At 41.4% G+C, this 27,305-nt stretch overlaps 2 protein-coding genes across 3 annotated transcripts in view; one reads left to right on the forward strand and one right to left on the reverse strand.

The window, feature by feature from the left end:
* Positions 1 to 591: 591 nt before the first annotated feature.
* On the reverse strand, positions 592 to 20,438 carry LOC139055599 (GPI transamidase component PIG-S-like). The gene is made up of 14 exons (XM_070533118.1): positions 20,284 to 20,438; positions 19,819 to 19,955; positions 18,767 to 18,959; positions 16,810 to 16,947; positions 15,928 to 16,037; positions 14,349 to 14,469; positions 14,115 to 14,176; positions 11,963 to 12,077; positions 10,713 to 10,802; positions 8,535 to 8,764; positions 6,206 to 6,334; positions 4,508 to 4,610; positions 4,359 to 4,416; positions 592 to 798 (listed from the first exon to the last, which is right to left on the reverse strand). Exons 1-14 carry the CDS (start codon positions 20,336 to 20,338, stop codon positions 681 to 683), a joined length of 1,659 nt encoding a protein of 552 aa, XP_070389219.1. The 5' UTR covers positions 20,339 to 20,438; the 3' UTR covers positions 592 to 680.
* Positions 20,439 to 20,771: 333 nt separating this feature from the next.
* LOC139056262 (palmitoyltransferase ZDHHC8-like) overlaps positions 20,772 to 27,305 on the forward strand; it is a 35,221-nt gene continuing 28,687 nt past the window's right edge. Inside the window, exons 1-2 of one of the 2 annotated variants that reach the window (XM_070534344.1) lie at positions 20,772 to 21,211; positions 24,382 to 24,503. In XM_070534344.1, coding sequence (XP_070390445.1) covers positions 21,120 to 21,211; positions 24,382 to 24,503 — 214 coding nt within the window. In that variant the 5' untranslated portion in view covers positions 20,772 to 21,119. The remainder of the gene's footprint in view (positions 21,212 to 24,381; positions 24,504 to 27,305) is intronic. The other variant, XM_070534345.1, reaches the window with a different exon arrangement.

A 27,305-nucleotide genomic window follows, 5' to 3' on the forward strand; every position in this document is an offset into this window, starting at 1 on the left:
CATAAGCCTGTGCTGTGCAGCTTGCTTTTGTCTTTTCCAGTGCGGCAACTTTCACAATAAGTGGAGGGCATTCACTTATTGAGTTCCCCTTGGCCCCTACACACAGTGCAAGACTACACATGGCTGAAGATTGAGTGGTGTCAGCCATGCCTTGTTTCCTATGTCCCAGGCCAGACAAGATATATCAGTGCACTGACAAAACAATCCGAACTTCAATGCTCACTCTGCCTTTCACTGGCTGTTAGTGGCACTTAAGCATATCACTGTATAAACAATAATGCAAATAACAGAAGCACGGAAAAAATAAAGGAAAGTGCCTGCCAGACAATGTTACCGGCTTGTTATGCAGTATCATTGCAGTGGGGTTCACTTCTTGACCCTGCCACACTGCAAGCAACGACTGTTGACACATAATCTAATGTGTCCTAACAATTTCACCTGCGGCTTGACCGGGCTGCCATAGCAATGTTGGACTTGTCTTTGAAAGCTGAAGTCCTTGAAAGCTCGGCCAAGTTTTCACATTTTGGCAGAAATTAAAACGTACACCAAATCAGCAGGAAAACCTGCAAGCATTCACATGAAACCACGATCTATACAAAAGCGTTGGTCGTATATATATTTTACATTATTTTACAGTTGTGTCAATATAACTTAAGCTATGTGGTCTGAAACAATACTGCTTAGTCTTGCTTCTCTGTTTTTGGCGTTTTTCTGTTCTTGTAGTAACACCAAAGGCCACGTATCGACAGCACGACAGGCAGACTGATGGGCAGGAATAGAGGAATGTAGATGGCGTATCTGCAATTGAAAAAGCGGGAGCTTTAATGAGAGCATGCAATTTTTTTTTTTACAACATTTAAACTATGTAACATGAAGTTTGGCACTTAGCACACTACGGGACAAGACTAGCTTACTGCAAGTCAAACCAATGCAGTTATCGGCTCAGCTAGCCAAGGGTTAAATTGCATGCATGAGGTGACAATAAGCACTTGCTACTCGTAACATTGGTGTTGAATGTTGGACTATTATGACAATGACAACAGGACCAACGTGCTTGGTTACCGAGCTTTTGCTAGCTTTTAGTGCTGGGGAAAAGGTTGGCACCCTGTTAAAAAGCTTTAACTTAGGGCCAACTTTGATTCCCCTATTTGAATAAAGGTGAAATACAGGAATGCTTTCATTTGGCAACTGACATGATTTCAATTAAATTTGTGGCACTTGTAGAGAAAGTTTTATTCTATCAACAGTTGTAAGCAAAATCTAGGACCTCAATATTTTTTTTTTTACCAAGTTTACAAAAAAAAATTTGCAAATGAAAGAAAGCATGAAATTTAAACCTGAAAATAGATACAGCAGCTCTGTTCACTACACCTGTCAGATCATCTAAAGGCAAGCAAGTATGCTGTCAGTATTAGTTAAAACTTATGCAAAAGTCCCAGTCAAGTCATCAGTACACTGCATCAATTTTGTCCACATTGTATGTCCTAATAATAGACGCAGTTTACAGAATTGCAATGTCCCTTATTTTGCTCAGGAAGTAGTAAATGTTATGCTCATTCTTAATTTTTTTTTACTTGCCCCAATTGTCACAAAAAAAAAAATGCTCTCAACGGCTGGCAGACTAACTAATACAACAAACCTTACCCATGCTGGTGCAGTGGGTGCTGAACAAAATTACTCCACTTGTTCCGATGGAATTAATAACACAGCCAAGCTAAAGCTTCTTTACAAGATTCATACTACTCTCGGGCTTGAGAAAGTCGTGGTTTAGACATTTTCTTTTTTTCTATCATGTGCAAAAACATTTTCGACTGGCTGGCCACAATACACGAACTTGCTGCAAGTACCAACTGATGAGGTTGCTTCTGCTTTCTCCTCTTCCTTGTGTACTACACTGTACGCACCATGTGGTACAATTAAATTTCTTAGAGGAAGCTCTGGTGCTGCAGTTGTTCGGCTACCATAGCAATGATAGTTAGTACAGTCTAACCACTTATAACGAAGTTGCATCCGACACAAAAATAACTTCCATTATATCTGACATACGTTAGAAACATACAGCTGTTACAGTTACAGCAGTGAGGCATTTATTTATTTCATTATATCTGACGATTTCTTGTATCTGTGTTCGTTATATGGAGGTTTGTGATCTTTGTGCCTGTGGCCTGCAGACGTTTGCTGTGGCTTGATTTACTGCGCCCTATCTGCCTTTACTGGCCCATGTTTTAACATGATAGCGCTAAGGGCCCTGTGTCGCAGAAAATCCGGTGTACTGCGTCGGCATCTGGCGCTGTTTTGACAAAAAGATTTTCGAACCACTCATCCCCTCCATGTGGCGCAAGAAAGTTACTGAATAAATTTAATTCCTCAAGCTAAAATATGCACAAACATTGTAAAATACGACTTACATACAACCCTACAGACATGATAACGTCAGATTGTAATTTGAATATATGCGAAAACGTAATTCTATCACATGCAAACTCAAACAAACCCCTTTTCCAGTGTTTCTAACATTCATAGAATGGCCACGGTGGCCACGATTTGCGCACACCAGCGCACGAACATCTCGGAGTCTACAGTGCAGTGCACCCATTTCCTTGAAGCACTTCCAGATGGCGCTTGCCTCCGCCGCATCGCGGCCCATGCAAGAGGCTGCGTTTCTACCAGAAAGCCCGTGTCCCGTGTGTAGCATTTGCCGCAGGCGTTTCCCGGTAAACATTACGCCTACGTACGCTGCAGTTGCCGGGAAGTGTGAGAGGTAGGAAGGATTTTTAAGGTCATTAGGTGAGACGACATTGTTTGTGCACGGTTGACGATTTGCAGAGAATCATCAAATATTCATGACGGACTGGATGAAACCAAGCAAGGGTACCACTTGAAAACAGTTTTCTATTAAGTTCAGCTAAATAAATGTTTTTATGTCATTTTCCCCCCATTTTAAGTCTATTTCATAAACCGTGTTGAATAAAGATATTTGGATGCACCTGGTCGTGTTGCCAATTATTCTACTGATAAGACTAACTTCTAACAAATTGTCACGATCCCTTCGAATCCGTCTTAAATGGAGCCTACTGTAAATGGAAGTATGCACTGCACAGCAAACTAAAAAAACTTAAAATGCACGTTGCTGCATCTGCATCGGGCTCTCGATTAGATGTCTCTCCGAAAGAAAGAGGGCAACTGACATGTCGCTAATGCACGACACCCCCCGCTTCGTAATATAGAAAGCCTCTAATAACTGACGTGCCGCTGCATCCACACTTCTATCCAGAATCCTTATCTTGTCTAGTCGTGGCTCATGCTGATATGCATAGCAGTTCAAAAGCAAATGGCAAAAGATTTTTACCTTTTAGAGACTGCTTCTGCTACCCCAACTACATATAGGAAAGGCAGCAGATAGTAGAATAACATAGCAGAGTTCTTAAACCTCAATCAAGCCTCTTGATGCTGAGCACCAGTGTTGCCAAGAGACAAAAGCTATGATCTACAGGCAGGTGCCAGGCAGCTTGCATGCAGCAATGCTCAGTTCAATGGATTTTTCCGCTAAATTGAGTGATTTTTATGCTTTATTGATAATAATAAACTTATAGCAGATAAAAATTTTTAATAGCAATAATTTTTTCAAAAAGATTTAATGGATTTAGAAAGTTATACAGGCACATTTTAGTTAGATCTTGAATGTTGTCATAGTAGGCTTTTCTTCAGAAAACAAAAAGGTAAAGAATAGATGGCAACTATTGATTTTCTGTGCCTTTGTTTTTTTGTGTGTGTGTGATAATAGTTCAACATGTATGTTTGTTATATAATCCTCCTTGATGAAAATTTTTTTCGCAGATTCACTAAAGTTACTATCAGATTCTAGCAGACTTTTTGACAATTTTGTTTTGCTGAATCTCCTCAAGAACAAAAAAAAAAACAACAACATTAACAAGTTATTTTACAATGTCTCTGTAAAAACAGTCAAAGAAAGAAAGAGTTTAATGAAAGCTGAAGGTGCCAGCCTTGCTATAAGCAGGGTTTGTATTCACATAAGATGTTTGAAATGATAAGAGGAAAATAAGATAAAGAGAAAATTAAATATACAAGATATAATGACCAGAGCTCAGACGACAAAAGAAATAATACTAAAGAAACAGTGGGAGTATAGCACTGGCATAAATTCATTATGTCTGAACAACGACAATTGTTTAACTCGGAAGCACTGCAACTAACACCTTCTAAAAATCAACAAGACAGCACCTTTCTCGGATAACCTTCAAACGCCAATGACATTAAACAGTTTTTAAGGCAGGTCTTTTGGCCGGTACCCATTGCATTAATTAGGTAGATGTGTTAAGTTCAAAGTGGCAACTTACTTTTGATCGTCTGGAAAATATAGAAGCGCCAGCAATGAGGGATCGAAGAAGGCTTTCTCTGCAAGAAGGAAATAAAGTCAATGAGACCTAGGAACAATGTTAAATCAGGTGTACGAACATTAAACACTAAAGAAAAAAAGAAGGCTTACCAGAGGCCAAAAATGCAGCCTCGGCATTTCGGAAAGCGTTCTCCAAATCTCCTCTGCTCAAAAGATCGAAGCTTTGTTTTGCGTATGATACAGACGAGTAAATCTATAAAGAAAATCAAGCCTTCAAAAAAATTGCAGTGATCAAGGAACATAAATCACTGTCACAAATAGGCTATGCCTCAGACAGCAGTCTACAAAAGCAATATAGCAGCCTGGATTTTAACTAGGTGATAGGTACCTTTTTTTTTTTTTTTTAGCTACCTCTGCACAACATGTTTCAAACATATGTACTAAGTCAGCGAACACAACTTAAAGATTACCATAGCTGCATCAGTACATAACGCCAGAAAAAAGGCGCCAGAGCTTACTTTTTCTTAGGTCACAAAGGTGGTATGATAAGTTAGCACAAGTGCAAAATGACGCTACATGCAGCAGCAATGACCAAGGTATCAGGGTCAAGAAAAAGATGAGAAAACGTGTAAAACAGGCACCTTTGAGGTGCTGATTCAATCCATTTGTCATCTCTGTACAGTCACCTAAAAGGTGTACAGTTGCCTAAAAGGTGTACAGTCGCCTTTTAGGTGACTGTACAGAGATGCCCCTAAGCAGTTCTACCTGATGGAAGATTAATAGTTGCCCTCCAGGAAGGTGCCAAGTTCCACCATTTTGCACCCCTATGGGTGTGGGGAAGCCTGCTTACAATAAGATACTGCGTCCGCATGATCATAACGAGATTCATTTTTTCCAGGATTGCCAGCCTACGAATGTAACGACGCTTTAAATGTATCAAGGGGGCTCATTACATTTGGAGTTTGAAAAGTGCAGGGAGCTCGGCCACCGGGCGATTACACTTAATGGAAAAGCTAACCTCCTTCAATGACGGGAGGCGAGGGTCTGGGAATAGTGAGTGTTAACTCCACGCATTGCAGTGGAATGGAGGTGCCAGGGAAGTGTCGATGCATTAAGAATGCTCGTGTTGGGGCTTTAGGTCCAACATTCCGATACACTACAGTGACGTGCATATGCACTGCATCGCTGTGCAAACATGGCTGCCCTGGAACACACACGCTTTGCCCCTCGGTGCAATGTTCCACCGTAGCATGATGGCCAATCCGTAACTAAGGTGTACGCCCACACTGGGGCTGGTGCATGTGCAGAAAGATGCTCCATTATAATACTCACAGCACAGTTGTTAATCTAACGCGTCAAGTGCACTCCTGAGCTGAAAAGAGCCGCATCGATTTCGTGCTGATACGCTATTGGCATTAAAAATAAATGTTGCACTCTGCCCTGCAGATGGCAGCTGGTGCTCATTCGGTATTGGCGAGAAGGAAGGGGTGCCTCCTGTCGAAGGTGCCATAAATGTGCCGCTCAATGCAGACACCACAGCAGCAGGGGAGCCACCAGTACTTGGCGTTCTCAGCGCTCCCCTTTCCTATGACTGATTGAGCTTGACGCTGATTAGCTTTGCTGGTGCGACAATAACGGCACACTCAGCATGACGTGGCCAACGGCTACTGTAGGAAAAATACCACTTGACAACTAGTAAACATTGCTGGGCGAGTTGTACACGCTAGCTTTCAGCGCAACAAAGACAACAACACAGTTGGCTTGTCATCGTCGTCTTTGTCTTTGTTGCGCTGAATGCTACCACAAAAAAAAAAAACTTGCCCTGACATCCAGCAAAAGAACACTTACAAGTTCCCCGATTTCATCCTTGACTACGATATTGGAGATCTTGTTAAGCAATTCCGAGAGAGAGTTCAGTGAGGAGCTGGACATGGACAAATAGTCCTGAGTCCTACGCCTAAGGAGGAATGCAACATCCTGAAAGGAAAAAAAAAAAATGGGCACTGTAATCTAGGGTTCAGCAATACAGCAAGGAAAAGACAAGATTTGACATTTAAGCTCCAGTACTAGTAACAACTGTCTCAGGTGAGCACAGGTGCCTCCACATAAGTGCTGCACTGAGTGCAACCAAAGAAGTGCCACAATGATGTCCATTCAAGACTAAGCGCCAGCTCCCAAATGCGATTCGACACCAATTTCTTTCTTGACTTTGCTGTGTGGAATGTTGCGCCATACCCCCTCTACTGAATGAGTCACTGCACATCAGTACTGCAGCTTTACAATTCCTAAGCTATCATTTTCAAATCAAGCACTTTGAGAATCTAGTTGAAGGCACTGAAGTGGCAGAAGGAGGCATGTTTCTCAAGCAACTGCTTACTTCAAGAAACACCATAAAATGTGACTGAATTGCAGTGACTACTTCAGTTCTGTTGGGGGGCACCATTACACTCCCCACAGTGGAAATCGAAGTGAGATTGGAGTTGAGGGCTGTTTGCGGTTGCAAGGAAAGACAATACACATAAAGTTAAGCAAAAGCAAACAGCTACAATAAAACTGTGTCAGAGCAAGCCAGCTGAGATAGACTTGCAGCCAACAAGATTGCAACAAGATTGAATGGGAACTGTGTTTATCAACATTTAAACAAGACTAATGGCATATTTGGCTCGTTGTTTGAGAGCACTCTATTACTGCTACGGAGGTAGTGAAAAATTGCTTTAAAGCTGTATTGCGAGCGTAAGCAGGTATGGTAGTGATAATCTAGCTTCATTGCCGGAGACCACTTATGCTAGCACTAACACTTAGGTGCTCTTATACACCATTATAGTTCTGCTAGAACACTCTGAAACGACCAACTGAGTGTGCCATAAATTAGTTCATCCGATAACTTCCAAGACATAGGGAGGTCTGTACTAAAGATTCTCCCTAAATATGCATCACAATGTGTAGTAGTATGTCTGGGACTAAAGCCAAAAGTTTCGCCACTCCGAAGTTATGCACGTCCAATTTAATATAGCACCACCAAGATTGCTGGCATTTGAATATTAACGATTTAATCAGGTTATGCTATTACGCCAGTCTTTCTTCCCAGACAAAGCATTATAATGCAATCAGGATGAAGGCTTATAACAGGATTCTATTGCGAAGAAATGGAGTACTTGGTGCATAGGCAAACACCACAGAGATATCATTTGTGACCTGGAAGTACCTAGCCTTATCTGTTTTGAGTGACCTAAAAGAATTTTCTACCTCCGATTGCAAATGACAAAAGGAACAAATGACTAATACAAATTGAAAAACAGCGTATTTATTTTGCTTCTATCCAAATTGTCACAAGCCACAAGATCACAACTCAAATGCTTAAAAAAAATTTAAAATTTAAAAATGGGGCCTTACGCACCAAAACCACAATCTGATTATGAGGCACAACGTAGTGGGGCACTCAAGAAATTTGGACCACCTGGGGTTCTTTAATGTGCACCTAAATCTAAGTACACAGGTTTTTATGCATTTGGCCCCCATCGAAATGCGGCTGCCGTGGCTGGGATTCGATTGTACTCAAATGCTTCTGCTTCTGAAAATGTACAATGTGCATATTTGATATTGCACACCTTCCAACAGGCTATCAACAGCCTTCCAACAGGCTATCACTCTGTGGAAATGTGTCTAACTGTACATGCCAAGGTAACATATATCACATATATACCACAATAACGAACCAGAAGAATGACATTTGAAATGAACTGCACACATCTTAGGACATTACTAATTAGACCTGTGCTGCAATATTGGTTATTATGCATCAAGCGTGTTTGAAAAAGGGCAATGAAAGATCTGGTTCTCGGTGTTTACCAGCAGCATAATTTACATCAGGCAAACTTCTGGGCTGGCTGTATTTTTTCTTAAAATGTAGCACTGCACATGAAACAGGCTATCCCGCTTGTGTAACTGAAATGGTGTTTGCAGTTGAGGTGTGGCGTTCACTTGTGGATACCGTAAACCTCATTGAAAACTTCAAGATTTTCAACTTATTTTGGTGCCACCTGTTAATGCTGCCTGACGCTAAAGACACAAAAGAACTCATAAAACAATTTTCAGCACACAGAGTTACATTTGTTTCTGAAAGGGCTAATTTCTGGCAAATGCCTATCAGCAGAAATAAAATACAACAGCTGCTCACCAAATATGAAGGCATTGGGCTCTCCAAGTAGCGCACTGCGCGATCATAGCTCTTATCAGGCAGACCAACCAGAAGACTGAGCTGGGCCAGGAACACTTGAAATACAGAGCGCATGTCAATCTCTACGGGCTGTGGCAAAGTGTCACCAGGACCTGGAAACTTGGCGACATTGTAGAACAGGACGCCACCCCACTTGGGTGATAGAAACGAGTTGGTCTGCAGCTGGTTGCCTGGTGGAAGAAGAGCACTGTGTCACTGACAAGGGGTCAAGTGAAATGAAGCTTTCAATTTTTTTTCCATTGTTAGATCAGCAAAGATCAAAAGTTACCATGACAAGTGTAAAACTAGAACTTGTCAACAAGCTTCTGCAGCTCATACATTTTTACACCCCCATCAGTTCCGAACTTTCAAGGCAGCATTAATGCAAATTAAGAGTGCTTTTGCGATAGCAGGCAGAGATGAACATACGCTGGCCCTGTCGTATGGTCACGTAGCGTGAATGGCTGCCTTTACAATAAAGGCAGACTCGCAAACCTCGCCTAAAAGAAGATTGCCAGGCTTTTGTGAGTGTAGCCATGTGCAACCTCCTCACCCCCCACACACAGACAGAAATCCTGAATGCCCAATTACAGACCTTAATTAAAAAGGGGGAGAAATATTGTGGCCATGCTAAAGCTCAATTCTTTATAGAAACAATCCTGCACATATAGCGTAGCTCCATAAACAGTCTTGTTGCATATGTTCAGTTATCACTACTCTCATCATTGCTCTCAGTTAAAGCATGCCATGGCTTTAGAGAAATGAGAATGCTATGCTGTGAAGCTACACCAAAGGGTGTGATTGTGCATAAGAATATAGACTGCACCTCTACTTTATCACTAAAGTTCCAAAATTTTTGGAACACATATTATGTCTTCCAAATTATTGGTGCAATATGCTTGCATGCCACTGCTCAATCAACGCATCAACCGACTTCATGTTCCTTTGCCTTCTGCAAGAAAAAAACCTGTGCAGCCAGTTAGCATCTATTGGACAGGCTTATCACTATTGCAAAGACTTCTGGACTCAACAGCATAGCTAAGAGATATTATTGTCCTAATTACTATTAGTCACTCACTGGTTTTGACCCTTCTCCACCATGAGGAATGACAAAGCAAAACAAGAAATACCAATATAATGGGCCATATTCCTGACAGTGTTCTTGCCCGTGACACTGTCATGCCCGTGATGAGCAATATGTGAGAATTTAATGCTACTCTAAGTTACTACACTACCACACATGGGCCCCTACGGGGCCATCCTTGCATTTTATTTAAATATTCTTTAATGGCATGAAACACACAATTACCCTAAATGGAACACTCATGCCATCGAGTCCTTCTGCAGTCAGACGAGATTAAACATATACGGGTCTCATTTATCAGTGGGAGCTTTCATACAGTATGTATTCATGAACAGCTGGGTTCATCACTAACAGTGTTATCGTATGAATCAGCAAGATGCATATAGCTTGTCTGCAGTACAGGAATGTTTAAACTAGCGCTAAACAGCGAGATGCCATATAATGAGCTACCACAGTACATTAGCCTTGGGTAAGTATGGCAGTAACCACCAGCTAGCTAGCTGGAAAAGTCTAGGTACCTGAGCAGTGAACAATTTGAACAGTGTTTGTGGAATAGTACTGCCGATCACTAGCAGCCAATATGTAACAGTTTCACAGTTTCAGACAGCAGCACAAAAGGTATTCACTCCCCAGTGCTTCTCCCCAGTGTAGCAGCCATCACCAATAACAAGCTCTTTTGTGAAATGCTAGCTGACATTGTACTATCCGGAGAGAGAGAAGTAAACTTTATCACAGGCATATTAGTTATTGAGACCCTGGCAGAGAAGCCAGCATGGAGGCCACGTGGCCGCGACACCGTTAACCCGCTCTTCCAGCATCACTGGAGATCTTCATGCTATTAGCACAACTCACAGTACATTTTGCTACTATTCTGCTGCTTCGTAACCACTCCCTCCTCTTATCCTGTATGAACCTGAAGTAAATATAAATAAAATAAAATATGCTTCATGCTACAACAACCATAAAACAAAATACATTGTGCCAGCCTTCTTACAAGCCTCGAAACAACTTCCGGCAGGAATATTGGGTTCATTGTGCACGGCACTCATGCATACCTTGGTCGTCATATATGTAGAGCGGATAATGAGTTTGCGGCACCACGTAGACAACAAAGTTGAGAACGGGACGAATTGACGCTTGAAATCCTGGTGGAGAGAGGAGCAAAAAGCATGAACAGTGAAATGTGTAAATCACACAGTTTATGCTAACAGGAAATAAATAAATGAAGAAAAAAGTATTCGATCCCAATTCGAAATTTCAGGCATTCATGCACCAAAACTACCTTTGGGTGGATGGAACTTTTTCCTTTCATTGACAAACTTTTCATTCCTGTCAACAAGATGGCATAGCCTACTTGGAACCAAGTGTTTGTGTAACTTTCTGCCAACTACGGGCCTACGTGCAAGTTTTATGCCTTCTTTCTTATGATGTCAACAGCCGTGATAGTTTCATCACTAAACTTATTGCGTGATGTATGTCCACGCATCAGATGTACCTTCACTTTGGGATGATCTAGAGCAAAGCAATGCTATTAACTTAGTGAGAAAGTCACTAAATTTAATGAGTTTTTAGCCCCTTGGTAGAATTGTCTTTTTGAAGTATTGACAATAGTTTAATGGTGTCAATTATAGCCGGTGACTTTGCCCCACTAAAATTCCACAAGGAACTTGAGCATCTAATTGTTGCTGCTCTTTGAAACAGACTGAAGAGCTTACTAGAGGGCCACTTGCATGCTTTAAAGCTATTTTCCTGGGCAAAGCATAGTCTCAAAATTGGGGAGTGTTTTCCCCTTTTCACATTTCCATTATTGACTTGCACACCACAGGAGATAACTTAAAGTTGTAGTTTTAAAAAGTAATGAACAAGATGCCTAGAGCAATTTAAAGAAATGAAAAAATTCGTGCAATTCATTATCACCATCACAGTGACTTTTTTCTAAAAGTTGAGTGTTTTGGGCCGTGTTCCGGCAGCTTTGTCCAAGAAAAGTTACCGACATTGGTACGCAGGGCTTGCTACATAAATACAACTGCAAGAGAAACAAGACTTAAAGAAAAAAAAAACTAAACAAGAATCAGACAGGACGCCATGCACTATTCAAACAATGCCTCTCAACACCCGAAGTGAAATCAATGAAGAAGACAGAAAGAAAGAAAAGCAAAAAATAAGAACAAGGAGGAACCAGAAGCAGCAGTCTCCAAAGTTGCACTTGCAATCACTGTCATTGCTTCACGCTTCGAGCGAAACATGTTTTTTTTTAATTCTGTGATGACAGTTTCAAAGAATAACACAAGAGAGATTCACTCACCAGTGCTTCCTTCGATTGGGTTTATGATCAACGAAAGTTGGTCAGCCGTTGCTATGTATGCACCGCGGGTTTGGTTGAAGCGCCGCCTTAATTTCAGTGGAGTGAGAAATAACACCTGCATTTTTGCAGAAAGAGTATTTGCCAGCCATTACAAAGACCGAACAAAGATTAGGAAAGATCAGCATCGTGTCTAATGTTAAATTATCTGCCTCCATTCAGCTCTGGTTTAAATCATTCAGATGATGAAAATGTGCCTTGAATTAACATTTCGACTGGAAACAGGCATGCACATCAGAACTCATTTAAGGGTACCATGTGGCTCAATCATTAACTTTGCAAGGGCTTGAAGTGTATAGCTCTCTCTGAAATCAACCGCAACGGGCTGGCACTTTCTTGGGATTTTTGCCAGTGTGTATATGACACCTTGATTAATGGAAGTTTATCCGGTAAGCTGCAAGCAGGTCTTCAAGCTGCTAAGAGCATATCAGGCAGATATTTATTACCTAAACTTGATAAGGTGTTAAAGTTAATAATTTTGTTCTGCAATCAGTAATCCCACATGGCATACAGTAAAAGCGCACAACATAAAGGCATAGAAAGTTGGAACTTGTATCAAACTGTTACTTTAACTGCTCATCCTAATAAAAAATCGGGCCCCTCAGTTAGCCCCCTTTCTTCTCGTTTACCACAGACATAGAAACGGCAAAAGAATAGTGATTAACTCCACATGTTACTTTGCAAACTGCATAGCAAGCATAAGTGGGTTACATTTTTATTATTACTGTCTCTTGCTGCATTTTGTAAATTATATTTCATTCATACAATCCATGCCAAGAATGCAAGAAGCCCAAGTAGAAAGCATGGTCCATATTATCCACCAATTTTACCTTCGAGTGTGGCTTCACAACAATGCATTTCTCATTGCAGCGAAACCGCTCTGCACTTTTCAGTATGATGATTGGACATACAAGGTGCTATGTTTTATGGGCTTTCCTTTGTGCCGGGTTACAGACGCAGATTCGCCCCCTCTAATCTTCTTATTCCAACTGGTGTAATTCAGGGTTCGGATAATATACAGAGGCAGGATATGTGCATGAAAATACAGCGCAAATCATGGTGACACGCAACGTGAAGCAATCAGAAAAGCGTGCCACGCCATGCAAGTACAGTACATGACCCTCGACTGAAAGAAATTAATGCAGCATGCGCAAAACAATTTCCCACACACGAATGAGCTTGCTTTTGGAATTGTGGCAGTTACTGACACTGGATAGTGCAACTGACATAGTGCTATTCCCATTAAAAATTACTATTGTTTTTCCTATGACACCCATTATCTGAGCGATATTCATTGCAAACAGAGCCAACATTTCTTGTTGCCTTGTCATACTGTGGCTGAAACATACAAATATAAACAATTAGCTACTAAGCTCTAGTTAAAGAACCTAGTAGACAAACACTACAGAAACTATTTCTGTGGGAAGAACGGATTTGCACAAAGTACAAGTATTACAACTAAACGAGAAGAAAAGGGGTTAACCGAGGTACCCGATTTTTATTAGTCATATCATAAGAAGCCAAGAAACACTGACATCAAGGACAACATAGGATATGTGCAATCCAGCAACACTGATGCCTTCAGGTAGCATGTGTGGGTTTATTGAGCAGTTGCCTTCACCCAAAAAGATCACATTCTCGTGACGCCTGTGGCAGAAAGGATGTTCCACATCCGCCACCACGGTTTGTGAGTGGTGGTGCTGGCTAACACTCCCAAGTTTCTACTAGGAAGCATAAATACCCAAGAAAGTGGATGGGGAAACGGCGCCACGGTAGCTCAATTGGTAGAGCATTGCACGCGCAATGCGAAGGCTGTGGGATCATTCCCCACTTGCAACAAGTTGTTTTTTCATCCACTTTCATTTCCATTAATTTATTGTTTCTTTATTTCATTTATTAAACACAAGTAATTTCCCCTATGTTGTTCTTGGTGTCATTGCTTGTTGGCTTCTTAAGAAGTATCACTACTGTGGTTTTGTTACATTATGTAAAACTAGCAGTGGAAAGCAGTTTCTGGCAGAGCAGAATAAACTCACCAGTTCAACAATTACACAACTGCTTCATAAGAAGCACACGTCCAAATGGTTATAAATACCTGACTCTTGACGTGCACCTTGGCAACCAGTGAGATCTTCTCCAGAAACGGCTTCAAATACACTGCACAATAGAGTTTACATTTTCAGTCATAAAAACCAGCCTGCCTTAAAACAAACGAACAAGACAATGCGGTTTATGACAAAATTCAGTTTCTGTTTGAACAACTGACAACCTGTCAGTAAATGTGGGGGAAAAGAAGGGAAATAAAGAAAAGAAAAAAAGGTTTGCTCACCTTCAACTGCATCCTCTATTCGCCATGAGACGTCCAGGGTTTGCGGTTCGGGAACAACAAGCGTGAATGTCACGTCGAACTCTGTGGCTGCGCTCAAGGGTCTCATGCGTTCCTTGTCAAGCTGCACACATAAGCAGATGCAACAAATTATATGCATCTATGCTACGAAAAACAGACTTACAGCAAGTCATTTTTGCAAAAATCTGCAAAGTAGAGGAGGCATCATGAAAAAGATAACTCGTAAGGGTGGATGATGGCTTTTTCCCTTCATACGAAAATATGCCTTTCCTGCACTGTCTCACTTACCCCGGGATGCATCCCAATTCAATTCTACCTAAGCAAGCCTCAACGTGCTCATGGGGCAACCTGCACAAAGTCCACAAGGTGACACTTTTCCGTTCTCTCAGAAACATGGTGTGAAAGTTTTGTTGTAGATGGGCTCTTCCAATAGCAGTAATATTTAACTTTGAGGTGCATGCATGTCATTGCCCTGAAATGTCAACCAGCAAGTCTGAACCCCAGTTAGATGGTGCCTCCGTCTTCCACTAGTCTCAGTGTTGTTATCTTCTGCAACCATGAGCGGCTCATGGTAGGAGTGCTCATAGTAGTAATGTCAGAGTACAGCAAGATCAAAAATAGCATTCTCAAACCATGTGCTTAGCAGTGGGTGCTCTCATGTTTACAGTAGCTACAGTTACTCTGTAGCTACTGTGCTTGGGCTGAAATACTAGATGGTTTCACATCTTGTCCGGTTGGGTAGTAAATTCATGATAAAAATAATGGAAGGACACCGACCAAAAATGTGTTGATAGCTATAAGACAAGCAGACACACAGAAGCCTCGTCCACAGACACCAACTGCTTGAAAAAACGAGAACATCACAGTACCCAACCTAAGCATTTTACATATGCGGCCAGAAGATTGCAATCATTGCAATTCAGTGTTTATCTTGCAGTTTGGATAGGAAGGAACTTGAGATAATCCCATGCAATCCAGTTTCTTCCCTCGGCGATCATGGAAGCCTTGTCCAAGTCAATGTCATAATTAGAGGCTCCACAAGTGCACTGGCAGTGACTGTTTTTTTTTTTTTTGCATCATGCATACATTCATTATTACGACATTGCAAAATGGAGGGTGACACATAAAAAGAAGTAGACAGGAGAAGCGCTGAACTAACACCTGACAGTTTATTGCAAACTGTGAGGGAGAAATACAAAAAGTCCGCCTGTATGTGCACCCTCATACTACTAGCCCAGACCAAATCTTTCCAAGACTGATTTCGAGTTCAAGCGGATTGATAGAAGTATCCGAGATGTAAAATCCATGGTTTTTCTTTATATGGAGAGCTTTCGTGGTTTCACACTGTCCGTTTTGCTTAGCCATAATGATGAACTTGAAACAACTTGCCCGAATGGAATAGATAAAAGCATGAGAAGCACTTGAAAGAATATAAAAAGTTATACAATCCTGATGCTTGTACCATTATCACAAAGCGCAGAAATGCAATTCTAAGTAATGGCAAGCTGTTCTGCTGCAATATCTGTGTCCCTTAAGATTTCAAGAGTCAATACATGCTTGCCTTTGCTCGCTCTGTGGCCTTGTGCGAAGTGTGCAATCTCTTCAGTGTGCTCTCTCTGATGGCATACTGCCTCACAGCACTGACAATGTTGTTGCACAGGATGCCAACATCTGGAAATGATGATGGTGGCCACACTTTAGAGACAGCGCACAGCTGGTCTTGCTTTGCACGCTACTTGTGCCACTACATTGAGCAAAACTGCAATGACCAACGACTAACAAAACAAGTTCAAGTGAAAGTTGCACTACGAAGGTTACAAGATTAAACTGTACTTCGCAATATACAAGGATGTGTATTTTTCCGCGGCTAACGCACAATTATGCTTATAAGTATACCGCTGTTTTCCTAGTGCGACTGTGGAATGGAACACACTTCCATATCCATTGCTGAGTTCCCCTAATCTGAATACATTTTTAAATGGGTTACATTTACTTACTCTGCTAAAGCAGTGCTTTGATTTAATGACTCTGTTATGCTGCGCGGTGCTTGCAATGATTATTTTCCATTAAACTTCTAACTATAGTAGTCAGCGATGTGTGTAATGCGACCACTGCAACCATTTGTTGGGTGTCACAGAATGGTGCACATGAAATTATTTCTCCTACCTTATATGATCTCTATTTCTGCTCTTGTAATGGCCCTTTATTGAGGGCGTACAGTACAAACAAGCAAGCACACAAAACAGGCAAAATATGGAACAATACCCAACTTTTATGTAAACATGGATAGGCCAACTAGCCCTCCTACAAAGCTTACAAACAAAACAAGAAATACTATATTATACTTTTGCCCACTGACATTACTTCAAAGAATACAGCTGAACTTAAAGCCACATAGGACCATTTTAACATCCAACTACAGTATCATTCATGAATAACTCACCATTATTGACCTTCACATATAGAATCTGATGTAGTCCAACAGTCACAGACTCATCAGTGCTTCCTTCTGGAGCTATAACAACATACAGCTGGTTTCGAGATTTGAAGAGGTCTGTCTTGTGGAGAACTTCATCAACATCTGCAAGTCAAAAACTATTATTATTTTTTGCTTCCTGGTACACCGTACCTGCTTTAATTTTTATGCAGATAAGCCATCATCAAAGCAAATGATTAAGAAATGTCGTCATGCAGTCAGTCCTAATTTACAAGCCGTACTTCAAGAAACCAAATGCACTGATAAAATAAACCTAGCTGGTGATATCAGATTCACATGTTTCTCTTTTTCTCATGTTCTTCCTAAAGGAGTACTGACACAATATTTTTTAGTGTTCTTTTTTTCCATTATTTGAAGGTCCAGGACCTCAAAACCCAAGGAAAAAAATACTCGCAAGCCTCAGAGCGCCCTAAATAATTTAGTGTAATGGCTGTTCTGCAGCCAGTTTTGGTTTAACTTCCCAGTAGCACACTGTGTAGTGACATGAGGATACAGCATGCGGTCACATGAAATCAAGACATTGCGATGTTTTGACATTTGGTCCAGCTTGCTCAGTTGTCCGCTATGCTGCTACATCAGCTCTCACAATGAGTAGCAGTGCACGAGGTGACCGAGCAACAAAACACCGCAATGTCTTGTTACCACATAACTACATGCTGTGTCATGATGTCACAGTACAGTATCCTTCTGGGAAACAAAACCAAAAATGGCTGTATATAAGCTGTTACACTAAATTATTTACAGTGCTCCTAGGCTTCTCACAATTTTTTTTTTCTAGCGTTTACAGGAACAGAGCCTTCATTCAATGCAAAAAAATTTTTTTAAATATATAAAATGAATTGTTGAAAATACCGTGTCAGTACTCCTTAAAATTGCTAGTATTAACATTTGCACTACAATATACACTATGTTACACTTAATGTCTATAAATTGAATCTAACAGGAGACCTAGAACCGACCTAAATTGTCTGATGTTTAAATTAAAAGACATGCTTAAAAAGAATACGTGCTTTTGGGGACTTTTGAAGACGTTTCAGCCATAAGGGTGGCTAAGTTAACAGTGTTTTAGTGGACAATTGTTCACTGTAATAGAGCTTGTCTCAGAGTTTTTTTCCTGCATCAGAGTTGTGCTACAAGATTGCTATAAAGTTAGCCTATATAATTATGTATAACGTATATAGACTATATAAACTAGCCTACTTGACAGTATTTTTTGCATTTGCACCCACATTGATAGCCCCGTGGCTACGGCATTCTGCTGCTGAGGTTGCAGGTTCGATTCCTGATGGCAACGGCTACACTGAGATAGGGGCAGAATGCAGAAAATACACGAGAGCTCCGACTAAAGCACACACTAAAGAACCCCAGCTAGTCAAATTTATTCTGGAGCCCTACACTACCGAATGTCTCACAACCGACTGCAGATCTGAAACCTACAACTCATTCACTTAACTCAAACAATCATTGTTCTACATTTGGCTTCATATTACATTAATATCTCATCAAACGAGTACACATCTGAAATGATAATTTTCTTCTTTGACAGGAGAGGCCGGTACTGAAAGCTGTAGCAGCTTCGCTAAGGTCCCGACTCTGTTTTACATGGTGACACATAGTTTACATGGCAAATCAGAAAACTAACGTGGCAACCAAATAAAGAATAAATGTGGGAAATATGCAGAGTGCAGGTGTATTCTGACAGAGATGAACAAAATTGGCATGAAAAAGTAATGCGCGAACGGCTTCACTTATGTGCGCCTCCCCATCATATTGGCTGCGCAGCCTCAGTACAGAGTTTGAGGTACAAAACTTCTAGCGCCTGCTGCCATTGCCACCACACCAGGCTTTAGGAGTTATTTTCAAGAAAAATTAAATACCAGCAAGGGGTAATCACAAGGCTTACCGGACAGCTGTTTCGTAAAAAGTGTCGTTTCATTCTGATGGGCTTCTCGCACGGTCCATTCGTAGGCAAAGCTAACCTCAGCAATGTTTGGTGCATCTCGTCTGCTGGCCTCCTCGAGACGTTGAATAAATCCTTTGCGAATTGGCACACTAGCGTCACATGACACCACTTCCACCTTTATACGGTGTACGGCCTGCACAACAGAGAGCGCAAACAGCTTGTCAAAGTTGAATTCAGAAGATGTGCTTCGTTACAGAAGTAGAATTCCCACTGAAATGGATACCAACTGCCAAAACATTGAACACACTCATATGTAAGAAATTTTTTTTTATAATGTTGTACTTGCTAAAAGTTGAAATGCACATGGTCCACAAATACAGTACCTACGACTATCAAGTACGAACATGACAGTCCAGCGAAATTCCATGCTGTTTGCGATTATGGGAATTGAAAAATTAATGATAGTCATCATCATGCACAGCATTAAGCATTTGTCACATGACAGACACCTACCTTTTTTTTCCCCCTTTTTTTTCATATGTGCACTGGATTCTGCAGCATATCAAAACTTTTTCACTATTCACAGCTAACATTGCACAGCTTCATCATTTGCAGCTTGTATAAAACGTTCCTGTGCTCTATTTTAATCTGTGTATGCAAGGATGCCAACAACAAAGGTAGGCCTCTAATACTTGCTTGCTGATATAACAAAACCTGTAGCAAATAAAAAAAAAAACGATCTAATACATGCAATGTTTTCAGATTGCTTTTCATAATGCGTGCTGATCAAATGTGAAATTTCGCAATGTACACAAACTGAGACAAAGCGTGTGTGTGTGTGTGCGAGTGACTACTCAAGCTTTCTTTTATGTCAGACGGGCAGTTTCCCCGTGTATCATTCAACACAGCTAGCCTCATTGATGAAACATTTTTGAGATAGTCAGTGAGGCAAACCTTTCGTAAACGAGATGGACCCTCCCTTCTCTTTTATTTGTCTTCTCGTATGCAGCTGTATTGTATTCGGAATGCTTGGATAACATAGCAACACGTACCGTCACGGTGCTCAGTGCCTCAATTTCATCGTACGGCAGGTTCACCCGGTAGACTGTTGTTGTTTTCCACCACACGGGCAAGCCCACGAAGACAAAGATGAGGATGAAAGATAAACTCGCGCTGACATGTGCCAGCCCTGAGAAACAAAGTCGGCAAGAGAGTTACCCGTATGCACACCTAGCTGCTATTTCGTTTTCAAGTTTATGTTACTCTTTCGAGATCGTTGCGCATTCGCACGTAGTTTCTAAGAGGAAAACTTCTATTTATCAATGACACTCATTACTGAACAACTGCAATACCGGCTGTCGTAGCAAAACGACTCTCAATTCTACCGATTGCAAATCAAATAAACACAATGTCCAATTCAAGTTGCCCGTCGAGTACCGGCGACTAATTTCCCGGCAGCAAGAAGAACGTGAGCTAGCTTTTAGTTGCTATGCCCACTGCTTTAACACAGTTCTTACCTTTATTTTCAGCATGTTTCAGTGAGCTAACTGAAGGTGCCGAGGGAGAAGACATCAGGGGATCGCGAATCAGAAACTGGGAGGGCACGGTGAGAAGAGCGGTCGACGCACCGCCACTGTTCGCATTTGACGATTGCAGGATTGGATTGGCTCTATTTAACGCCGATGGACAATAACAAGCCTCAGCAGAGCTGCAAAAAATACATAAAAACGTGTTTCGGGGCTTTAAGAATTCATTTTAATTCTCTTATAAAAAGTATGCTGTTACATGACTTAACTGAACCTTATTACTTTTAGTTTTGTTTGTTTTGTTTAATTAGTTATGCGTAATGCGGGTGATGTGGGGTAGCATATATGATCAAAAAATCCATTTGTTGATAGCAAAATGATTAGGTACTTGATCGTTTACCAGTCAGAAATTATTATAATTGTGTTTTTGATGAAGGATACTTACGAGAGGTGACCGGCACCGCTGCCATGCAAGAAGGTAGCGGAATAAGCGGGTTACGCAGAACCAGCCTGGCCACAGTGACGCGAGATTTCTGCCGGAGATGTATCGAGATGGGAGTGGATGCGACAAATTTGTGGGGTAGCAGAAGTACGGTCGGGTTGGATGGTTTCGTGTACGGCTACTTCGTCCATCTCTAGCCATACTCAATGTGTCCGATCCTGAGGAGACTATCATGGTCGCTCTCCGACGGAACATCGAGGAGCTCAAACTCCAAGTGGACGCGAAGGGTCATCAGCCATGTTAACCTGAAGCTGCTCAGTGACAAGCGTTTAACCCATGATTGACTCGTAAAAACTCCGATCGGGCGGCTAAACTGTCGACAAAAATGCCCAAATGCAAGTCGAAGACGAGGTTTCTACCGGCGACGTGTGCTTGGACGCTGTTGATCACAGCGACAACGTTGTTTTTCGTGTTTCCGTGAGTACGGCTTCTCACCCCTGCGTGTAGGCTCATTAAGCCTAATTTTGATGTTTGTCGCAATAATAAGTGTGTCAGGCGAGTAAGAAACGCCCGGGAAGGATACATCAGGGACGGGCTCGTTAGAATTCGCGGGGCGCGTGCGTGGGCCTCCCCACGTGTTCATGTGGCGTTGCAAGACGGGCCCGGTCATTCTTTGTGGTCTGCGCCACAGCCCGGGGTTACCCGCAATGGCATAGCCGAAGAAAGTTTGAAATTTGCCGCTCGCCTTCGCTGATCTGCTGTTTGTTCCGTTGGTTGCTTACGGTATGCTTCGTCGGCTGGATCACCGGGTGATCTAGGTTCACTGCTCTTTTGACCTGGCACGCATGAGCAATTTTGACAGCTCGCACGCTGGGGGCCGTGTGCGCTGCGGATCGGTTTGCTCCTCCCGCTGTTCAAGTGGTGTCGAATGAGTGATCGTTCGTCATGCCTCCTCGATCTGCTCAGCTTCGCTGGTGGGGATTCGTGAGCGGCGGTGTTAACCGATTTGCGTCTCGTTTTCATTTAACGCAACTCTTGAGGCGCCTTCCCGTGCTCACTATGTGGCAAAACGGTGGCGGTGTAATGAGGATTGACGCTCGCGTTCATTTTATGCGTTTCATTCGTATGAAAGAGAGTTACCAGACGTTTCTCTTTTCACGTAGACTATTTGCAGACGTGCACGGTTGCGGTGGCCACAGCGCGCACACGCCTGACCACTGATAACAGACGAAATGCCTGAGGAATGCTGTTTGTGGCAGCTTGGACCGTTAGCAGCAGCTATTGTACGCGCCATTATTCTACAAGATAAGCCGCATGCGGTACTTGCTAAACGACATTTCTGCCGTGATGGTGTTTCAGCCAGCAGCACGGCCAACTGGAACGTTGCACCCTCAAAACTGTTGCATTGGCCGTTTGAGAGTGTCTGTCAACAGCATCTGGCCATGAACGACACATGTTTTCACCATTGTTCACAAAGAACGCCTGCTTGAATAACACGCAGTTCTATAGGGTCTCTTGGGAAATCGGAATTGCAAAACAAATAAACAAATGAATGAGATGTCAGGTATTATCGATCTGCTGTTGTGAACGGAGCTCAGTGACAGCAGGTTCCATCATTCTGGCTGTTCGTCACAGCATTGTGCTTTGACGTTTTTTCAAGGGTGCATTCTGTTACGCTCCCAAGCCTTTCTCACAATCGTGACCCAACAGGTGGATAGGCTTGTTAAAAAAATACTTGGAAAAAAAAATTGAATGTCTCGCTATACAGCGAGTCTGCATACAAAACCGCATTGAGCGAACTGAAAATGCGTTTTGTATATTAATATATATTAAATTGCATTTTACGAAATGGCAAGTTTTACTAGAGAAAACAGTTAAAAGCTGTTTATCATTATGTACCACAACAATGCATTCAGCTATTCCATGTTAGCATTCAGTTCCAATTCTCACTTAGAGCAAGAATTACAGTTCGTAAATGAATGATCCAGCCCAAGCCATGTGTCAATTTGAAAACATGAAAGAAATGTCAACGAAATTGCCATTTTTAGTATAACCAGTTGAATCGAAAGCTTTAAACATCATAAACCCATGACAAGTTGCGGAAGAATTTCAGAAGGACCCATTGAACGACTACACGACAAAATCCACCAATAATAGTTGGATGTCTATCAAGTTGTGAAAGATGGAATAAATGGCCCGGCAGCTTCAGTGGAAATGTCTAGCGGTGCCCTCTCACCCACAGGAACTGCAGAACGAGGTTCATGATCCAGAGCACTTGCAAATGCCATTTCAAATAGCAGTAATAGCCATTTTGCCCCGCATTAAAGTTTGCCAGGTCGCATTCACAGAGAAATGTTGCGTGCATTGTTGGCTGACCTGCTAGAGAGCATATGCTTGTGTTAGTCATTTGGCTATCCAGGAACAGGTTCTATGTGCCTGCTGCATGTCCTCCCTATTGTGCCGTGATGCTGCGGATGACATTTCTGCCTGTACACTGCTCCTGCCACAAGTTTGAAATAGCACTTTCCGTCTCACTTTAGCTTGCTAATCTGACCTTAAAAGGATTAATGCCAATGTCTTTATCATAAAGACGCACATGAACCCTGTAATGTCCAAACTGAGTTACACATCAGGGAAAATTCTAAAACTTGCTCACGTCTATTTGTGGCCATAGAGAGTAATAGGCTATGTATTGTTTCCTAAGCGTAAATCAGAATTTTGTGCTATTAAACTCAGTGTAGCATTTGGGCATTGCAGGGATTAATTATGCATTGCTAGTTCGCACTGAAAATTTTAGTGGAAGCACTTACTTGTTATTTCCATTCTGATGTTTACGTTGTGAATATAATTTGCAGGTGAAATGGTAATTTTAATGCATATTAGCGCAAAAACAAGGTGTATCTTTGGTTGTGTTTGTTATACCAGGTCTAAAAATTATGAAAGTTGCCTGTGGCCATATAGCACAATTCTAATCCTTAATTTAGATTACTCAAAGAGGTGGAGATTACTACCAGATGGAATTAAAATGTGTTAAGTGACTAAATAACAGTTTCACTAATGATCTTTTAAAAAATAATTAGGTTCAGTAAAAGCACTGTTCTGATTACTTTCAATCTCGGAAGCATTGCAAAAGAAATATAACAAGCACAGTAATGCATTTCATCACTTTATCTAGGATTGCATATGTCTAAGCGGGGTTATCCTCGTATGTCATTCCAAGCGGATATGCCTTGCCCCAATTCTTAAATTGCAATATGTGCCCGAAAGTCAGTTAGCAAAATTTTATTGATTAGTCAATAATGCATTTCAATTTCATGTTCAAGGGGTCTCTACGTCTTTGAGTAATCCAGCCCAATGAGTAGAGTTGGAATATGTGCCACAGGCAACATTTAAAAATTCTGATAACATTAAAGGCATCAACATTGATCAAAGAAAGAATGTCGCTGAGGCCAACATTTCGACAATCCTTGTTTTACCACGGTTAATCGCTTCCAAGCCTCCACATTCCTGTGAACCTCTCTCTCTCTTTTAATGTAACATGTAAAGTACCTCACCGTGTACAGATGACACCATTATTATTTTAAATGACAGCATGTTGTGTTTAATGCTCATGTTAATAGTTGTGGCATCCTCTCCCACGTTTGCAGCTGCCCAGAGTTGACCGGTCGGTACCACTACAGCATCCCCATTGTGCAGGGTTTTGTGACATTTTTCGTGCTTGTGAATTTCTCTCTGGCCACATTTATGGATCCTGGCATCATCCCAAAAGGTGATTAGCAGCTCCGTGTTGTGTCCATTTGTTATCTTTTCATTGTGTGGCAGACGCTTCCTAGTGTGATAAGTGCTTACCATGATGGTGCCAATGCAATAGTCGCCAAGTGTTTCGAAGCAGGGAAAATGTCGTTCTAGAGAATTGGGACACGAATTATCGAGAACACAAGTTCATGTGGACGAGAAGAAGTAGGTTTACCTTCTCCTTTTGATGTTATGGGACTTTCTTGAAACTTTGGCCTGTCATTGAATTATTTATTTGTGTGATCTTGTTTTTACTCGAAAGAAGTTTTAATGTGATCTCTGAATAAAATTGTGGCTATGTACTAAATGCTCGTGGGTGCCCATATATAGTATTACCATATTTTTGGGCTATATGACATAAAGAAATATAATGCAAAAGGATAGAAAAGGGCTAGTTGGTACAATAACATATTCTTGGATTGTAGTGTGAAGGGACAAACTCGCAAACGAGTTAAAGACAGGATGAGCGCTAACTCAACTAAATCTTTATTGAAACTATCAACATATGTATAAGTGATTGCAAATACCTCAGCATACGAACATGACAAGGTCTAAAGACTATCATTTGAACATATCAAAAGGTAGGGAAGGAAAAAAACAACAACAAAAGGCACTACTTGAGATTGACACATGTGCTTAGAAGATATTGAAATTCGCTTTCTAACAGAGATATTGATGTCTGGCTAACACAAGTCTCCCCCAATCTTTCCATGTGAAATGCCTCAATTATTTCCCATGTGGTTTGGCATTTGTGTCTTGAAATGACTTTTGTGTCTTCAAACAAAGGTTTGCAACCACAACTGAAACAATGCGACGTTAAATGTGAAGCATTAGGGTTGTTAAGTGATTGTCTGTGTTCTTTTAGTCTGATATTGATACACCTGCTGCTCTGTCCAATGTAGGCTTTCCCGCACTTGAGTGGAATCTTATAAACTATACCATTGTAACAAGGCACTATTATATTGCAAGAAAAAATGATTGCGGAGTTAGGCATATGTCCCCTTTAGTGCCTGGAGAGATTTGTGTTAGCCACGCATCTATATCTGTGTTAGAAAGTGAATTTCAGTATCTTCTCAGCATGTGTGTCAATCTCAAGTAGTGCCTTTTTTGTTGTTGTTTTTTTTTTGGGCTTGATATGATTAACCGATAGTCTTTAGACCTTGTCATGTTCGTATGCTGTGGTACTTGCAATCATTTATATGCATGTTGATAGTTTCAATAAAAATTTAGTTGCTAGTTAGCGCTTGTCCTGTCTTCTTCTAGTCTGTGTGTGTGTCATATGCACTTTCATTTCATTTGTCACAACTTTCTCTCTATCTTTTTTCTTATTGAATTTTGATAGGACATTGAACCACATTTGTCTTTAACCAAATGAATTTAACTGCCGGAAAGCCCTTTGCGGCCTTTCTGAATTATAACACATGTGAACATTTATTTGTCTGTTAATTTTATGAGTCCTTGGCTTCATCACTTGATCATAACTACTCAATGTTCTTTGTTGAGAGTACTTCATTATCTCTTAACAGACCTACTCTGAAAGAAAAGAGTGGTAAAAAAAGCCTGAATATGAAGGAAAGCTTGTAATGTCGATCTCATAATTTCAAATTCGTTACGAAATAGGGGGAAGTGTGCTGAAGTGCTAGGAGAAGTTGTACCACAGAGGACAGCAGTAAAGACCGGAGAAAGATCTGCGCAGTGAAGTACGTGTTGAGGGCAGAGACGCCGAAGCTGGAGAGACCCAATACAAGTTCCCAGAACCAAAACTGTAACAGCTAGCTGCGACTGTCTGGCTCTCTGCCAAGCAGTCAATGGCGTACTAGCGTTGCTGCACTCCCTGCTTGAGTCATTCATTGAGGCTGCGTGTCTCGCACCGAACTCGTGGCTGCTTGTCACTAGCTATGTCCCAAAGTAGTGGAAGTCAAAAACGAAGCAACTTAAAAAGATTAGCCTACAAATTGTCAGACACTTGCTCGACTTGACATCACCCCACATCGCCAATTGCAGGCCCTCGTAGAAATGGGAAGGGCAGTCTGCTTGTTTAATGCATGCACATAACTGTGCACGACAGCACCCCAATTTTATAAGAGCAATCTGGCACTGCTGACCCCTTAGGAAACTCCTAAGATGGCTTTTATGGAGTGCGCATTTTCCATAATATGACGGTGTAGGCATAGCTGGAAGGTAATTATTGCGTAGCTAGTATATTGTTCATACTTCTGTGCACTGGTTATCATCACATTTAACAAACCAAAACAATAACAGCACACCAGCTGCTCAGCTATGGCAATATTAAAAACATGCTGGCTGCCGTATTTCGGGCAGTTCTGCATTTCACGAAAGCCAGTTTTGTTTTTCTTGCTTTTTTTGTGCTGTAGGGTAAAAGAATGAAGAAAAAATTTTCCTTAATTATTTGTGCTCGGATATCGTGTGCTTTCACTTCTGCTTGCTGTTGAAAGTCAGCGAGGCTGCATGGCAATAAGTACGCAATCCTTGCTTTCGGTGTGACTTCACAGCAGTGCACCATGAAGCCACCCTTCGAGGCAAAACTTGTGATTAGCCTGCACTCGCATGTAGAACTTTTTTTTTTTCTTTTTTAGCTTTTGCGCAGGCAACTGTGCTATTTTTACTGAACTCTTCTTTCCTTTTGTTGCTGGCGCTGCACGTTAGTTGAGTTTTGTTTAGATTTTTTATTAGTGATTTGAGTGATGCTTGGAAATTTCGTTGTGGGACATCAATTCCCAATCGTCTTCTCAAAAGTCTCACAGGCCAGTGAGCT

Source organism: Dermacentor albipictus, chromosome 2 (genome assembly GCF_038994185.2).
Source record: "Dermacentor albipictus isolate Rhodes 1998 colony chromosome 2, USDA_Dalb.pri_finalv2, whole genome shotgun sequence".
NCBI classification, from domain to species: Eukaryota; Metazoa; Arthropoda; class Arachnida; order Ixodida; family Ixodidae; genus Dermacentor; species Dermacentor albipictus.

Coding starts and splice junctions, on each gene's coding strand:
- LOC139055599 (XM_070533118.1), bottom strand. CDS start 20,338: ATGTCTTCTCCCTCGGCACCTTCAGTTAGCTCACTGAAACATGCTGAA. Junction 18,960..19,818: donor AGGCACTGAGCACCGTGACG/GTACGTGTTGCT, acceptor TCTGTTGTGCAG/GCCGTACACCGTATAAAGGT. Junction 8,765..10,712: donor CTACATATATGACGACCAAG/GTATGCATGAGT, acceptor TTCTTCCACCAG/GCAACCAGCTGCAGACCAAC.